This window comes from Carcharhinus amblyrhynchos, chromosome 14 (assembly GCF_965287045.1).
Source record: "Carcharhinus amblyrhynchos chromosome 14, sCarAmb.v2.hapA, whole genome shotgun sequence".
NCBI classification, from domain to species: Eukaryota; Metazoa; Chordata; class Chondrichthyes; order Carcharhiniformes; family Carcharhinidae; genus Carcharhinus; species Carcharhinus amblyrhynchos.
The window spans coordinates 24,124,203-24,142,436 of record NC_137337.1 but is presented as its reverse complement, the minus strand read 5'-3'; the positions used below and the strand labels follow the sequence as shown (position 1 = coordinate 24,142,436).

At 41.7% G+C, this 18,234-nt stretch overlaps 1 protein-coding gene across 1 annotated transcript in view; it reads left to right on the top strand.

The window, feature by feature from the left end:
• lrrc9 (leucine rich repeat containing 9) overlaps positions 1 to 18,234 on the top strand; it is a 152,667-nt gene that overhangs the window by 17,131 nt on the left and 117,302 nt on the right. Inside the window, exons 4-6 of the mRNA XM_080202432.1 lie at positions 385 to 525; positions 5,622 to 5,685; positions 7,278 to 7,348. Of these exons, the coding sequence (XP_080058558.1) occupies positions 385 to 525; positions 5,622 to 5,685; positions 7,278 to 7,348 (276 nt within the window). The remainder of the gene's footprint in view (positions 1 to 384; positions 526 to 5,621; positions 5,686 to 7,277; positions 7,349 to 18,234) is intronic.

Sequence of the window (18,234 nt, the reverse complement as noted above, 5' to 3'; positions counted from 1 at the left end):
GCCACACATTTCTCATTTGGTTTCAGATTCCAGCATCTGCAGTAATTTGCTTTTATTCTGCCAAGTATTAAATTGCTATTAATTTTACTCCTTGAGAATAATTTATACCAACTCAACATTGCCACCAGCAGGAATTTGTAGAAACTGCATGTATTAAAATTAGACTGGTTACAGTTTTGAAAGGTTCTCTACATTTGGAGAAATACAAATAAGACAAATAAAATTTCTTCTCCTAAGTTGTATTAATTGCATATTAAAATAGTGTAAAGATCACCTGAAGGTTCTGAAGTATCATGTTCTTCACTGCAGTGTATTGAGGATACAGTAAGACCAGAGTATGAAAATGGCATTGATTCCAAAAATAACTTTTAATTATTTTTCTAGGACATTGAAGGATTAGACTGTTGTAGAAATCTACAAAGACTCTACTTGTATTACAATCAGATCACTAAGATTAAAAATCTGGAAAATCTAACAAAGTTGGAGATTCTTTGGTTGAACAATAATAAAATTAAAGTTATAGAAGTAAGTACATTTATTTGATCCTTAAAATCCTCATTCTTGACCAAACCTCCTGACCACTCCCTTCATCTTATCTCCTTTCGCTTTGTCTCTGTGAAAAGCTTTGTCACATTTTTCTGCATTGAGTGTGCCAAAGGTGACACCGTAGTTAGCATTGCTGCCTCACAGGGTTCGATTCCCGTCTTGGGTCACTGCCTACGTGGAATCTGCATGTTCTTTCTGTGTCTGCATGTCCTCTGGGTGCTCTGGTTTCCTCCCACAGTCCGAAAGACGTGCTGGTTAGGTGCATTCGCCATGCTAAATTCTCCCTCAGTGTACTCAAACAAATGCCAGAGTGTGGTGACTAGGGAATTTTCACAGTAACTTCATTGCAATGTTAATGTAAGCCTACTTGTGACACTAATAAATAAACTTAAATTTCAGACTCTTCAACAAAAAGTTGTTATTGTTTCCTCAATGACTTTAGAGTGAATCAGATAAATTATTCTAAGATCATAAGAAGTAGGAGCAGGTAGGTCATTCGGCCCCTCAAGCCTGTTCCACAATGCAGTAGGATGATGGCTCATCTGATTCTGGCCTTAAGTAATTTTCCTGCCATCTCCTCAACTGTCACCACTCTTCACTTCTTCCCGCTCTCTTTTTCTATCTCTTTCCTCTATCCCCATCCCCTCTCCCCCCAACTGTACCCCTGACTCCCTTGTCCATCAAAAATCTGGCTAACTCAGTGATTCAGCCTCCACTTCTCTCTAGGGAAGACAGTCTACAAGATCAATGACCCTCTGAGAGAAAAACATCCTTCCTCATCTCTGTGTTAAATGTTAACATTTTTAAACTGTGCCCAAGATGTAGGTTTCTCTATGAGGAGAAACACCCTCTGAGCATCTACCCCGTCAAGCCCTTCAAAATCTTATGTTTCAATAAGATCACCTCATTCTTCTAAACTTCAATGAGTATAGGCCCAACTCGCTTAATTTTTCCCCAGAAGACAAATTACTGAACCTCACTGAATTCCTTCCAATGTAAGTATATATGAGTTAGCCAAGTAAATAAGGATACCAAAACCATGCACAGTATTTGAGTTGTGGTCTCACCAATGACCTTAACAGTTGTAACAAAACTTCCTTATTTTAGTACTCCATCCCCTTACGATAAATGACAACATTCCATTTTCCTTTTTACTTACTTGCTTTCCTTTGCATGCTAAATTTTTGTGGTTCACCAGAGCACCCAGATCCATCTGTACAACAGCATTGTGTAGTCTATCTCCATTTAAATAAAATCCTGTTTTTCTAACCTTCCCACCAAAGTGAGCGACCTCGAATTTTCCCACATTATACACCATTTGCCAATTTTTTTCCCCTCTCACTTAGCCTATCTATATCCCATTGCAGATACTTGGGGTACAATTCTCCCATCTGGATTTAAATCTCATGGCAGGGGTGGGAATGTGTTGTGTTTCTCGCTGTGGAGGCTGGTGGAAAACTACATTATTTCTTCTGGCCCTGATCTCATTATATATGCCCAGGGGACTTGCACCGTATTCTGTGGTGGGGCAGACACGATGGCATGAATCCTGCCATCATATCTGGGTGCCATTTTGAAAAAAAAATTAAAACTGACCCACTGTTAAAGAAAGGAGATGGACATCCAGGAATATTTTAAGGTAGGAAGATGAACCTCCTTGTGACATTGAATCTGGATGTCCACCTGTAGATTCTCCCCCACCCATTGCTGTGATACTTCGGGTCCAGAGTTGTTAATGGCCTCCATCCCAAACTTGAGAGAGAGCCCCAGGTATTGTCCAGTTGAGTCCTGACTTCAGCACATCTCAGTGTTCCAGATATGTTCTGGATTGGTATGTTTTACTGGTGTTGTGGAGAATTGGGAGTGGAGGGAGATTCTGATCCACCCTAAATCTTCATCCTATTAGTGGGATGCAAATCAGTTTCATATTGGTCTTCTGTGGGTTTTCCAATCTGGTGTTGTGAGACTTCTTACTGGGTTTTCCAATCTGCCATGGTAGACAACAACAAAAGTCCTGTGGGAAATTCACGCCGGCATGGAACCAAATTCTGGACATTTGCTGAATTCTCTTATGCTGGTTTCTAAAAATTTTTCCAGTTTTCTGGCCTACTGCTAATCTTTGCAGCATTGTATGCCTTTCATTCCTTTTGTTACCATCTTTCACTTCCTTAGTTAGACATGGTTGGTACATACTTATTGTCTCTCTTTCTTAATCCTTTGTTGAGAATTAAGAAATGTCTGCTTCAAAGAATCCAGACCACACTCTGGCTTAAAAAAAGTGAACTTTTTGAGCTTAAATACTCACCTAATTGATGCAAAGGTTGACACCTGACACGCACCTATGTAATTCAAACAGCACATTTATATTTGAATTAAGTGGCTTGGTGTTGCCTTAAGCTGTACAGTCCCTGTAACTAATTATGCTAGAACATGATTTTGGTGTGAAACTGTTCTTTCCATTTATCTCCGCCCCTGTCTTAGTCTATGTGTGCTGAATCTCTAATGTAGGTGTTTGCAAACTGGGTTCCCAGATCACGAGAAGAGCTGAAGCCGAGGGGGTACCTGACAAGAATTGGGGAGGGACCGAGAGGGCCAAAGCTGAGGGTGCCTGCGAGAGGAGCCCACTGTTACCAGTGCACAGGGCTGTAGTGTGTACCATCTGCAAGATGCATTGCAGGAACTCAGGGATCCTTAGACTGCCTAAACACATGACTTCTACCATCTAAAAGGACAGAGGCAGCAGATACATGGGAACACTACCACCTGGAAGTTCCCCTCCAAGCCACTCGGCATCCTGACTTGAAACTATATCATCATCCCTTCGCTATCATTGGCAAAATTCTCCCTCCCTAACAGTGCCGAGTGAGTGTCCGTCCACAACATAAACTACAGTGGTTCAAGAAGGCAGCTCACCATCACCTCAAGGGTAATGAGGGTTGAGCTATAAATGCTGGCCTAGCCAGCAATATCCTCATCCCATGAATTAATTAAAAAATACACTCAGAACTGTTTGGTGGTCGGCCTCTCAAAAAAACTGCAGTTACTTTCAAGGAACATGGAAGAGCTCAGCTATGTGATTGCACAAACCTTTGTACAGAGTTTGGGCCCATTCTTTCTAGTGTAGAATTGGTGGCCGATTCCATTACTGCAGTTGTGGATCCAACCATGTTGCAGCCTCTGGTGGCTAATGTCTCAGCTTCCGTCGCAGCATAAGCTGAAGTAACGCAATTTCTGAGGGCCAGACTTTCAGAGTCACAGAGACTATGTGGACCTTTTAAAAATGGCAGGCTGGACCTGAATCAGGAAGGTCCTGTCCCTATTTGTGGCAGATTTCAGTACACACCGAATGTTTTGCACAGTATTCTGTGGCAGGGCAAGATTTTATATTTCATTCCCCTTGCAATGAGCAGCAACATTCCATTTGCTTTCCTAATCTCTTGCTTACCTGCACATTAACTTTTGATGATTCAGATATCAGGATGCCCAGATCCCCCTGTACCACCAGATTCTGCAAATATCTCCATTTGAATAGTATTCTGCTTTTCTAATCTCTGTGCCAAAGTGGACAAGTTCCACAAGAATCCATCATCCCTGGTTAACGAAAATGTTAAAGATTGTATCAGCTTTAAAAAAAGCACATGATTGCACAAAGATATTGGACAGAGTACTGGGCAGAATATAAAAAACCAGCAAAGACTGACTGAAGGATTAATAAGGAGAGAAAATTAGTGTTTGAGAGAAAGCTAGCTAAGAATATAAAGACAGTTAATAAGAGTTTTAATCAATATTCTTAAAAGATAAGAGTTAACAACATGACCTTTGGTCCTGTTGAAAGTGAGTCTTGGGAATTAATAACAGAAAATAAGGAGATGGCAGATGAAGGAAACAGGTATTTTGCATCGGTTTTTAATATAGCGGATACAAGTTACGTCCCTTAGATAACTAAAAATTAAGGGATGGAGAAACTCAATCGCTCACAACACCAGAAAAGTGGTATTTATCATAGGATCTTAAAAGAAGTGACAAGTGAAATAGTTATTGTTGTTCTAATTTAATTTTACAAAATTTCCTAGATTAGGAAAGGTTTCATTAGATTAGAAAACAGTAAATGTAACTCCTTATTTTGAAAAAGGAGGGAGCTAAAAGCAAGAAACTACAGGCCAGTAAGCTTAATATCTGTCATAGTGAAAATGTCAAAAGCTATTCATAAAGATGTTGTAGCAGGGCATGTAGGTAAGTTCAGCATGATCAGGCAGAATCAGTGTTTTTTTTTTGGCTGGTCAGTCACATTCCCCACTGCAGGTTCCACCACAGAGGACTGGAGAACCCAGATCCAGGTTACAATCAGATCAGCCATGATCTTATTGAATGACAGAGCAACTTGAAGGGCTGAGTGGCCTAACCCTATTCCTAATTTGTACGTTTGTGTCTTCACATTTTCCCAAATTAAACTCCACCTGTCAGATTTTGCCTACTCGATTAACCTATCTGACCACCTGTACAGTCCTCTTATATGTCCTCTTCACAACTTTCCTACCTATCTTTATATCATCAGCAAATTTAGCTTCATTCATTCAGTCCCTTCATCATTGACGTGAGTTGTAAGTAGTTGAGGTCTTAGCACTGATCCTCGTGGCAATTCAATAGTTACGGCTTGCCAACTCAAAGAAAACCATTTATGACTACTCTCTGCTTCCTGTTAGCCAACCACTCCTTCATCAATGCTAATATGTTATTTTCCTCACCATGTTCTCTTGTGTTGTAACCTTTGATGTGACACCTTATTAATGCCTTTTGGAAATCCATGTACGCCTACTGGTTCCCCTTTATCCATCTTAGTGAGTGAAACGCTATTTCCCTTCCACAAACCCATGTTGTCCCTACCTAACCACGTTATGATTTTCTAAGTTTCCAGCTATAATTTCCCTAATAAAAGTTTCTTGTTATGGTTAACTGGCAATACTCTCAACAATACACTGACTAAATAAATAGAAAAAAAATGAGAAAGAATAAACTCCATGACAGTAGAAACTGTATTTGCATGATTTAGACTGTAATTTTTTTTTTCACTCCAGGGACTAAATACATTGACGCATCTCAAGGAACTGAATCTTGCTGGCAATTTAATTGATGTGATAAGTGAGTATAAAATAGTTTTATTACGTTATGCATGCCAATTTGAAACAAGTTTAGCTTATCATAGACAAGTAATTGTTTTAAGTGATTCCATACTTTTATAATTTTAGGAGTATTAGATATTCTTTTAGAATAGTAAATCTAAACTGGATTTATTGGAATAAAAGTAAAATCTTTACTGGGTACTTGAGATAAACATTTCGTTTATTTACCATGTCTATCTTCCATCTCCTTCCCCTCCTTTAACTCAGCCGGTTAAATGTTGTACGTGGTAGGATTGTCTATGGAGATTGCCAATGGACTCACCTTTTGAACTAATGAGAGTTACAATTCAATTTAAGGGATGCTGCTTGTATTGCATTGGTGCAGCAGAGATCAGATAAAGCTCATACAAATGAAAGATACTAGTATGATAATTAGCTTCAACATGCAATCTTGTACTAGGTGATGATACACAGTTTAATTCATTACTGAGTCCGGTCCAATTTAAGTGGTAGGACCATGATCCAGTTTTTCTTCTTTTCTATGATAATCATTTTTTTTTACTTAATTCCTGTAATTGTAAATAAACTATTACAATTATGAAAAAAAAGACTTGAAAATTGGATCTTTTTCCACAAATAAAGGAGCAAAATGGCATCAAGTGGAAGTTTTTAAAATTGTGAAAGCCTTTGAAAGGGTAAATAGTAAAAGCTAGTTCCATTAGTTCCAGGGTGTAACACAGGGCATAAACTCAGGATTGGCTCTAGAAGAAGTGAGCAGTTAGATTTATCCTAAAAATGTTTATTAGAATGCTGGATGTGTTAACACAAATCAGTTGAGTTGCATGTTATAATTCCACTGAAAAAAAATGCACATAAACAGATGGGGAAATGGTAGTTCCAGTTCGAAGGGGCAGCATTCTCCGGCCTCCCCGCTGTGTCTTTCTCACAGTTGGAGATAGCTGCTGTTGGCCAGTGACGGGATGTTTTGGTTTCCCCGCCCCCTGCATCATCAGGAAACCTATGGTGGAAACGCACTATCAGCAGGATCAGAAAATCCTGCTGGTTTGAGCAACTGGGAAGTTCCGGCCAAGAGCTGAGTCAGTGAAAGCTTCTTCTGTGCTATAATTTCTCTGATGCCTTGGCTCAGTTGCAACACTGTTAAATCAAAAGTTTGGGGCTTGGAGCCTCATGACAGAACTTCAGTTCAAAAACTTGATTGTAACCAGGGTTCTACCACGGCATTTATATAGTTTTTCTGCTGAGGAGTTGAAGTGTGCATACTGGAAATCACATACCACTATTTGAAGATGAGTAAAAGTTCTTTCTGTGTCTTAGCCAACAGTCCTCCCTCAAGCAACAGTTCAAAAGCAGATAAACAGATTATTTGTCTCTTTGTTGTTTGTTTGCTATATAACTAACATGTTTTCCTACATAATAACAGCCATTAAACCTCAATATAATTCTTTGCATGTAATGCACTTCAAGGTACAAAACTTGCTTTCCGTTATTACACTGAATGCTTTTTTCATTTATTATATCACATACTATTTTATTTAAATTTTTCAGTCAAATAATTCTCAAAGCCTTTTAAAACAATGTTTTAAATTTCAGCTGATTCTTTGGACTCCAATGTTCAGCTAGAATGGCTCAACCTCTCAGGAAACAGAATATGCTCTTTTAAGGTACATATTTTACAACTTGAACTCATGAAAGATGGATTTTGACATTATGGTCCTTGCCCACAAATAATGGTTTGTGCCCATTTTCTTGTTATATTTGGTGTATAATAATTCCATTGAATTCCACAGTTCAAAAGAAAACTGATTATTGAGTGTAACATGTTTGGGTCCTTGTACATATCAATGGAATGCAGTTCATAACCTCTGAACAAAATACAGAATGGAAATAGAACAAAACATATCCACGATTTAACTTTTGTTTTATTGTTTATGCCTTACTTTGTATGATTTTGAACTGAATCTGTTAGGCTCTGCAAAATTGCAGTTTGTGTCTATCGGTCATGAAGTTAACAAACTGAAAGAATTCGAAGCGTGAATTTATAATAGAACAAGGCGGGTTCACTTCAACTTTTAGTCATAGAGCAGAATTTTCCAGCCATTCGCGCTGGCAGGATTTTCTAGTTCTGCTGCAGTGAATGGAGGTTTGGCCGAGTGGGGCATCAAAGCCAATAAGATTGTGTCCACAGTATTGATCAGCTGTAATAGTGAGAAAGCCATTTTAGTTTTGTGAAGATTGATTTTTTAAAATATTTTGAAAATATGGTGGTATTGACTAAAGAAGGCTGTGTGTCTGTACACCATTTAATTAAGCTGGGATGGGGAAATGCGGGGTAGTTAACAAAGACACACCCTGGGAGAGTTGGAAGGTGAAAGGCTAAAGGTGCTAGAGACATGCTTTTTGTAATGACTTTAATCAGGCAATTGAGGTGGGTCTTTTAGAATATGAACTCTGTGATTAAGGGCCAAATTGATGAGCCAGTCAGGGAGTCCCTTGCTTTGTACTTAGCCAGGAGTGTCAGTTCCTCTGGGACTCCTGGTGTAGACTGCTAACAGAAAGCACTCTATATGCTGTTGTCAGACTTGTAAATAAACGGATTTTGGTGAAGGGACTTCCGCCTCCGAGGACCTATGACTGTGGCAATAAGGAAAAAGAAATGAACCGAAGGAACTTGCTTACTATCAGCCAGTCAAGTTGCGGGTGAGCCATTGCCTGGCAAACACGCTTCTATTCAGGAAATTGGATTCTTTTGACCCTGCTGTGAAAGACTGGCCCAATATGTAGAGCTGATGAAGTATTTCTTCAGAGCTAATGACATGGTCCTAGATGAAAATATATAAATATATAAAAAGGAAGAGGCTGACTAGGGTGAACGTTGGACACTTAGAGGATGAGGGGGGGGACTTAGTGGTAGGGGATGGGGAAATGGCTGAGGCCTTGAATAACTTTTTTGTTTCGGTCTTCATGGAGGAGGATGTGAATAATTTGCCGGGTGTTAGCGATGGAAAGATGGTAGGAGTGGACGGCCTGAATGACATTATTGTTACTAGAGAGGCAGTGCTCGAAAGACTGCAGGGACTGATTGTGGACAAGTCCCCAGGACTGGATGAAATGCATCCAAGGGTTCTGAAAGAAATGGGGTAGGTGATAGTGGATGCCTTGGTGATTATTTTCCAAACATCGCTGGATTCCGGGGAAGTGCCGGAAGATTGGAAAATGGCTAATGTTACGCTGTTGTTTAAGAAGGGTGGCAGGCAAAAGGCAGGGAATTATAGGCCGGTTAGTTTAACGTCTGTTGTAGGTAAAATGTTAGAATCCGTCATCAAGGAGAAAATAGCGAGACATCTTGAGGAGAATTGTTTGATAGAGCAGATGCAGCACGGTTTCGTTAAGGGGAAGTCGTGTCTGACGAATTTATTGGAGTTCTATGAGGATGCGTCTAGGGCGGTGGATAGAGGAGAGCCGGTGGATGTGGTGTTTCTTGATTTTCAGAAGGCGTTTGATAAGGTGCCGCACAAGAGGTTATTACAGAAGGTCAGGGGGCATGGAGTTGGGGGTAGGGTGTTAGCGTGGATAGGGGATTGGCTGTCAAATAGGAGGCAGAGAATGGGGGTCAGTGGGTGCTATTCAGATTGGCGGTTGGTGACTAGTGGAGTGCCCCAGGGGTCGGTGCTGGGGCCTCAGCTATTTACCATTTATATAGATGATCTGGAGGAGGGAACCAAGTGTATGGTGTCGAAATTTGCTGATGACACCAAATTGTGCGGAGGGTGTGGAAAGTCTGCAGAAGGATCTAGATAGGCTGGGCGAAGGGGCCAGGAAATGGCAAATGGAATTTAATGTTGGCAAGTGTGAAGTTGTCCAGTTTGGTAGGAATAATGGTAGGAAGGACTATTATTTACGTGGCGAAAAACTGCAGCATGCAACGGTGCAGAGGGACCTCAGGGTCCTTGTGCATGAGTCGCAAAAACCCAGCCTGCAGGTGCAGCAGGTGGTCAGGAAGGCAAATGGGATGCTGGCCTTCATAGTGAGGGGGATTGCTGCAACTGTACAGGGCACTGGTGAGGCTGTAGCTGGAGTACTGTGTGCAGTTTTGGTCGCCGCACTTACGCAAGGATATTTTGGCCTTGGAGGGAGTGCAGAGGAGGTTTACTAGGCTGATACCGGAGTTGAGGGGGTTGAACTATGAGGAGAGGCTGAATAAACTAGGCTTGTACTCGTTAGAGTTTAGAAGAATGAGGGGAGATCTCATTGAGACGTATAAGATGATGAATGGGATGGATAGGATAGAGGTGGAGAGGCTCTTCCCACTCAGAAAGGACAGTAGGACTAGCGGGCACAGCCTCAAGATAAAGGAGGGGGAGCGGTTTAGAACGGAGTTGAGGAGGAACTTCTTCACTCAAAGGATGGTGAATCTCTGGAATTCTCTGCCCGTTGAAGTGGTGGACACTGCCTCGCTAAGTATATTTAAGACGCGGGTTGATAGGTTTTTGATAGGCAAGGGGATTAAGGGTTATGGGGAGAGGGCAGGAAGGTGGAACTGAGACACGACAGATCAGCCATGATCTTATTGAATGGCGGGGCAGGCTCGAAGGGCTAGATGGCCTACTCCTGCTCCTATTTCTTATGTTCTTATGAAAAGCAATGGGTCATTATGCTGACTGCTTGTGGACCAGCAGCTTTTGCGCAGTTTAACTTTTCTGGAAGCACTGTACACAAAAACCTTCCAGGAGTTGATGGATTTAATAGTACTATGACCCTAAGGCAGCTCTGATCCTGCAAAGGTATCAGTTTTACTCAGCATTCCCAGAGACGGGAGTCAGTCACGAATTTCCTGATGAGATTAAGACAATTCGCAGAGGTTTGCAAATTCAATTTGATGTTAAATGAGATGCTCCAAGATCATTTGGTGTGTAGGATCAATAATATGACCATACAAAAACGTCTGTTGGTAAGGCCAAGCTGGACTGCAAACAAGCATTACAGTTGGCTTTTTCCTTGGAAAAAGCGGCGAGCAAAGCACATGAGTTACAGGTGTTCTGATGGAGGTCAACGTCAGGACCAGCGCAACCAAGTTAAGGGATTACCACAGTGGGGCAGGCTACTATATAGCTGCCTTCAGGAAGGATTTGGATGCTAGGGAACCCAGCCCACTCAAAGAACCATTCCTAAATAAGGCCAAACTAGCACTGGACAGACATCAGTCCCTGCAGAGTCCCGCCCGGCAAGATATTGCAGCTGTTGCCAGTATTCAGAGTTGGAGAAGAAAAGCAAACTTCCAATGCTGTAAACCTCTATGACTCTAAAACCAACATTTTGGAAAAAGACACGTAGGCCAGGATACAGGAGAATACACTCCCTGAAAGCCCCACCTACCTCTGATGAGGAACAATTACTTTGCATAGCAATGACCAAATCGGAATCTATTAAATTACCTATAAGGCTGAATGGGTTCTAATATTAATGGAGGTTGACACATGTGCAGTTGTCCATAGGAGGGGAAACAGTGTTCAACAAAATTTGCACTTGACTCCAATCCTTATCCCTGACCAAGACCTCAGCAAGACTGAGGATTTATACAGGGAAACCACTGAGAGTGTTGGGCACAACCAATGTGCCTATTGCTTATGGAAGACAACAGGTTAGGCTATCATTGAAGGTAGTGGAAGATTCGGGACCAAGCGCATTGGGATGAAATTGGCTGAAGGAGATTCAACTAGACTGGGTAAACATTTTCCAGCTAGAAAACGGTCGCCTGAGCAAAGTCCTGTGCAAATACTGGAGGCTTTTCGAGAAGGGCTAGGGACAATTAAAGGAGCAAAAGCAACATTACATGTTGATCCAGAGGCAATTCCAAAATTTTGCAAGCCCCGGCCAATACCATTTGCGATGAGGGAAATGGTTGATACGGAAATCAAAAGATTGGAGCGCCAAGGCATAATAAAACTGGTCCAATTTGCAGAATGGGCAGCACCTGGATGGCTTGGTTCGTCTTTGTGGCAATTTTAAACAGACAATAAATTGCTACTCACAACTTGATAAATACCCAATTCCCCAGATTGAGGATCTATGTGCGAAGCTGCAGAAGGACTTTTATTCTCTAAACTAAACATGAGTCATGCGTACCTACAGCTGAAGCTGGACGAAGACCCACAAAGATTCTCCATAATCAGCACACTGAAGGGCCTTTTTCAGTATATAAGATTGTCCTTCGGGTATCGTCAGCCTGTGCAATATTTCAGAGAATGATGGGAAACATACTACAAGGGTTACCACAGCTCATCATTTACCTGACGATGTCCTCATTAAAGATAAACAAAGATGGAACACCTGCAGAACCTGGAGAAAGTCCTTAGAAGATTTTCAGTAGTGGGTGTGCATTTAAAGAGGGAGAAATGTGTCGTTTTAGCACTGCAAGTAACTTATCTGGGTTACAAAGTCGATAAGTCAAGCGGATTGGGTGTCCGCAATAAAAGATGTCCCCGCCGCCACCGTGACCCCGGAGTTACAGCCAACACACCATTAACCATCCTAATTGCCCTTTGTATCTGCACATTAGCCCTCAGTGACTTATTGACTAGAATACCCAAGTCCTTTTGTACATTTACACTTTCTAATCTCTTGCCATTTAAGAAATACAATAAGGAATGTGCATCTGTTTCTCATACTAACATGGATAACCTAATATTTTTCCACATTACATTCTATATGCTATGTATTTGAACACTCTCAGGCTGAACCTGTGGCAGGGACAGTGAGCCATTGAAATCTCCATTCGCATCAATGGGTTCAGAAGATCCTGACAACATGAAGCGCTAGAAAATTCCGACCACTATGTCTGCCCAAATCCTCTTGAAGCCACTTTGCATCTTCCACATAGCACATTCCCACTTAGCTTTGAGTCATCTATTTACTATGTTATTAACCATGCTTTTAAATTCAATGCTAATAAAAATGGTTAGTGCCATTTGACTGATTATAGACAGCTGCCTTGGACAAGGATAAATGACAATGTGGTGCGGCTGTATTTTCTTGGAAATAATTTACAGTTGAAAGCTGTTAAGTGGGTATGTCAAATTGAGATCTACTATCGAAACCTTTCTGCTTTAGTGATGTCCATTGTTCTTACATTTAATGTCCTGTTATAACAACAGAAAGTGCTGGGAAAAAAACTCAGCAGACCTGGCAGCATCTGTGGACATGATGTGGAGATGCTGTACTAATCCTATACACATACGCATCCCATACGCATCTGTGGAAACAGAGCTAACGTTTTGAGTTCATGTGACTTCTTCAGAGAGTCACAGATGCTGCCAGACCTGCTGAGTTTCTTCAGCTTTGTTTTAATTTGAGATTTCTTTGCTTTCGTCTTGTATTCTGTTTGTGTTGTATTTTAATTTTATAAGCTGTTTACTTTGTAATTGAACATACAAAGCAATATCTGTGATCAGTTTCAGTCCTTCAAAATAAGAACAAAATGTAAGATTTTAAAATGGGGATTGAATTAAACTAGTTTTCTCTGAAACAAAAATAGAAAATGCTGGAAAAGCTCAACAGACCTGACAGCATCTGTAGAGAGAGAATAGAGCCAGCGTTTCACATGAAGATCGAGTCATATTAGCCTGTCATCCTTAGAATCCCTACAGTGCAGAAGGAGGCCAGTAGAATCATTGAATGCCTACAGTGCAAATGGAGGCCATTTGGCCCATCGAGTCTGCATCAATACCAATCCCACCCAGGTCTTATACCTGCTTAGCTACACTGGTAATCCCTGTAATGTCCCGGGATGTGATAGATTAGACACTTAGCATGTCCAATCAACCTAACCCGCTTCATCTGCACTGAGATGGGCTCATCGAGTCTGCACTGACCACAATCTCACCCAGCCCCTGTTCCAGTAATCCCATATATTTACCTGGCTCATCCCCCTGATACTAAGTGGCAATTTAGCATGGCCAGTCAATCTAACCTGCATATCTTTGGACTGTGGGAGGAAACCGGAGCACCCGGAGGAAATCCGCGCAGACACGGGGAGAAATGCCACACAGGCAGTGATTCGAGACGGGAATCGAATCCAGGTCCCTAGTGCTGTGAGGCATCAGTGCTAACCATTGTGCCACCGTGCCGCCTTGTTTTCCCTGGTCAAATTAATCCTTGCCAAATAAAACTTTGGCTTAAAATGCCACTGTTTTGAATGCCCGACAAGATTGAGTGCAATATATTACGTTTGCTGTGTCTGCTGAGTAGTCATCACTTGTAATTGTGTTATACACAGTCATAGCTGCAGCTATATGTTTCTACCATTAAATTTAGTATATAAACTCCTGCGCATTTCCTTGACCAATCAGATTGGAAAACTGGTAATGAGCGTGCAATATCTGAACCAGGATATATAAATTGGATCATTGAGTTCATTGACAAATTATGTAGAATGTGGAGTTAAATAAGGGAAGGAACGATGGAATAGAGAGAGAGAGAGATTAAAGACTCAGAAGAAAAGTAAAAATACAATGTTTTCTTTTTTTCCAAACTCCATAAGTAATTAAAATTTGAGGGAATGAAACCATACTGTGACTTAAAAAATAATTTTCAGTGTCAGAGAGGTTGTTAAGAGTTAGCATTTAGTTAAAATAATACTTGCACTGTGATGAACAAGTCCTAATGTCTGCTGACAAGTTTAGTTTGTATTTGGGAAGTTAAGTATGGCAACTTCATGCCAGTCAGTGTAGTTGGAAAGGCAGATGGCAAAATGTCATTTGCAGGAAGCTTTTGGAGGAGGTTGCATTTCTGATAACAACTTTCCAGTTTCCACATTAAACTATGCATGTGCAGCAGCTGGAAATTACTATCTGATTTCCTTATAAATAATGGTGAAATTTGCCTCAATATGATTCCTGTAACAAAATCTAGCCGAATGGATACACTATGGCAGGAATTTACAAATTTATGCCTAATTCTTCAAGACTCTATTTTCTATGTTAGCCCTATTAATATTTTTTATAAAGAGGAAGGAAAATGTTTTCTTCCATCCAAACTTAGAAACATTCCCTTGTCCTGTCTCTACTGCAGCTCATTATAATTCAAACAAGGTCAGACAATCATTTCTGAGAAATGATTCTGAGAAATAGTTTTTGTGTAGCATTGAATAACTTGTGTATCAGAACCTAGATACTGGGTGGATTTTATGGCTTTGCTCTCCTGAAACCATAAAATCCCGCCCGAGGTCAACAGACCTTTACATGTTCCGCCCCTCGCCCACTCTGATTCATGTGGTGGGATGGGTGTAAAATTCCAGCCCCTATTTCACGAGTTCATTGTTTATACAAAAGGTAACATAGATTGTACAATCTCCAGAGTTTTTATAAGAAAAAACCTGCATGTATATGGTGCTTTCCATGATATCTCCCCAGGTCATCCCCAAAGCACTGGCCACTCAGGGATGAAATGTTGGCTAGAACATTAGGAAAACTTGTCTGTTTCCCATTAAATAGTTTCATAACATCATTGTGTCCTATTTTACCATTTTAATTCCAAGCGCTGGGTGGACTTGAAACTGGGAGTGTATCAGATCCGACTTTTAGACCCATTCTCAGGCGCCCCCAAATGCACTCTGCTTGAAAAAATAGCAGTGATTGTGATCATGCTGCGGAAGGCTGTGGGTGGGCTTAACTCACCCGAAACCCTGCAGCTCCGATTAGTGCCTCAAACTGTGCATGCGCAGAAAGAAGATAGAAAAATGCTCCCCTGCCACGTCATCCCCCCATCCCCCACCTGTAAGACCAACCACATCCCCCTGCCCCCCCCACTCCCACCACCACCCCCCCTCCCACCACCACCACAAGCAGAGAGCCCCTGGACACTTGGAACTTCTCAGAAACTGGACCACCCGAATCAGACTTTTGTGGACCATATCTGTTTCACACCAGATCTGGATGCGCGAGCACGGTGGTAAAGGGGGAAGTGCTGGTAAGTTTGGGCATGCAATCCATTAAGTTAATTTAAACACATGCAAATGCATTTATGTTGACGTTGCGCCCGTTTTGGATGTGGTCCTGACTGCAGCCATTTTTGGGCCGTGGTAAGGGGAGGAACCAGCATGGAGGTGGGTGCAGATGACACTACTTGCCTCACACCCGAATTTATCAAGTTTTCGCATCCGAAAATGGGTGCAACTTGATGGTAAAATTGGGCCCATTATATAGGATATTAGTTTGATGTCTCAATCAAAGATGGAACTGGAAGAATCAGTTTAGATTGTATGTTTAAGACTCTTGAATTGGTCTTTCGATCAGAGTGCCAAAACTGGGCCATGATTGTTTAGAAGTCATGAATAATAATTGAAAATATGAGCAAAGTCCAAACCAGTCTACATGGAACAAAGAAATCAGTGAACATTCTACTTTGATGCAGTGAACAGCCCTAATTATTCTCTGTTGTTTTCATAAATCTCTTGAAAGCCACTTACTGCATGGTACAGGCAGAGGTTTAGATTTAAACTGTATGCCCTCACAATCAGGGAAGAAAACATGAGATAAATAAATGAAGTTTATTTATTTGTCAGTGTCACAAATAGGCTTACATTAAGACTACAAATGAAGTTACTGTGAAAATCCCCTCGTCACCACACTCTGGTTCCACACTGAGAGAGAATTTAGCATGGCCAATGCTCCTAACCAACGCGTCTTTCAGACTGTGGGAGGAAACTGGGGCACCCAGGGGAAACCTACGCAGATGGGGAAAACGTGCAGACCTCACAAAGACAGTGAACCAAGCTAGGAATCAAATCCAGGTACCTGGTGCTGTGAGGCAGCAGTGCTAACCACTGTAGAATCATAAAAACCCTACAGTGTAGAAAGAGGCCAGTTGGTCTATTGAGTCTGCACCAGGTACAATCCCACCCAGGCCCTACCCCCATATCCGAACATATTTACCTGCTAATCCCTCTAACCTACACACCTCAGGATGCTAAGGGGCAATTTTAGCATGGTCAGTGAACCTAACCCGCACATCTTTGGACTGTGGGAGGAAACCCATGCAGACATGAGGAGAATGTGCAAACTCCACACAGACAGTGACCCAAGCCAGGAATCGAACCCAGGTCCCTGGAGCTGTGAAGCCGCAGTGCTAATCACTGTGATACCATGCCGCCCTATGCCACTGCACTGCCCAGAAAAGCAAGAGACTGAAATATGGAAAGTAAAGTAAATACTGTAAATTATGAAATTGTTCACATAGACTATACTTAATGCAGACTTAAGGATTAATTTTATAGTTTTGTCATTGGTAACAAAATGGAGGTGATCCTGTGCTCCAGCCCATTTATTTTAGCATTTGCCTCCATTGATTCTATTGACTCCATTGATTCCATCACAGCATTTTTTTTTTAAGTGCAAGGCATTTGGCTTTTACTACATGGCTTTTATGACGGTTTGAGCTTCTTGTGATCTTGAGCTTAATTCATTCAACTTGTATATTTCAGCACTGAGATATCTGGTAATTTTGTTACCTTATAGAATCGACAGTTATGTCTGTAAACAGTGCCCAGTCTAATACTAATTATAAAACCTCTGATTGATGTTATGCTTCTGAAAAATTACCATTCACCACAAGTCTAAGAAAGTATTCTAGCTCAATTTAATTAATTTGGCTGAATATAATGGCAATATGATGCCAAAAAGAAAAGGTTACAATATATTCAAATAGGATTAGCTTGACTTTACTGGAAAACCTCCTGATGGTATTATTGAACCTGGACCCATTTCAAACTTATGTTTTGCTAGATTTTAATTCTGACACAATAGGCCTGATTTTACCATCAGGTTGCACCCATTTGTGAGCGTGAAAACTTGGTAAAGTCAGGGTGAGGCAAGTAGTGTGATCTGCTACTGCCTCCGTGCCAGTTCCCCCTTGGCCAAGGGCTGAAGATGATCACTGTCAGGACCATGCCCAAAATGGGTGCAACATCAATTTAAATGCATTTGCATGCAAGGGGGTGGGGGGGGGCGGTGGTGGTGTCTGCTAATACTCTGCTTCTGCTCAGTGAGTAGGAAGGGGAGGTCTGCTGTCACTCTGCGTGTGATCGGTGGGGTGGGAATGGGGGCTCTGCTGTCACTCTGTCTCTGCTCAGTGAGGGGGGTCCATTGCCACTCTGCGTATGATTGGTGGGGGGGGATAAAGGGGTCATTAATGTTGTGGGGGTGGGGCAATGTCTGTGAGGACCAGGGGAGGCATTAACTGGCCTGGGGACAACGTGGTGGGGAGCATTTTTCTATTTCTTTTACTGTGCATGCGCAGTTGGCACCGATTGGAGCTGCAGCATTTTGGGCGCATTTAAGCCCCGCCCACAGGCTTCTGTGCCCACCCCCCCCAGGCTTCTGCCCCCCCCCCCCCCACTGCTACCCAGACCGATCACGGCCCCCCTCCCCTCTTCCACCCCCACCGATCATATACGCAGGAGAGACTGAGGGATTTGGAGTTGTTTTCGTTAGAAAGAAGGCGGCTATGAGGGGACCTTATTGAAACATATAAGATGATTAGAGGTTTAGATAGG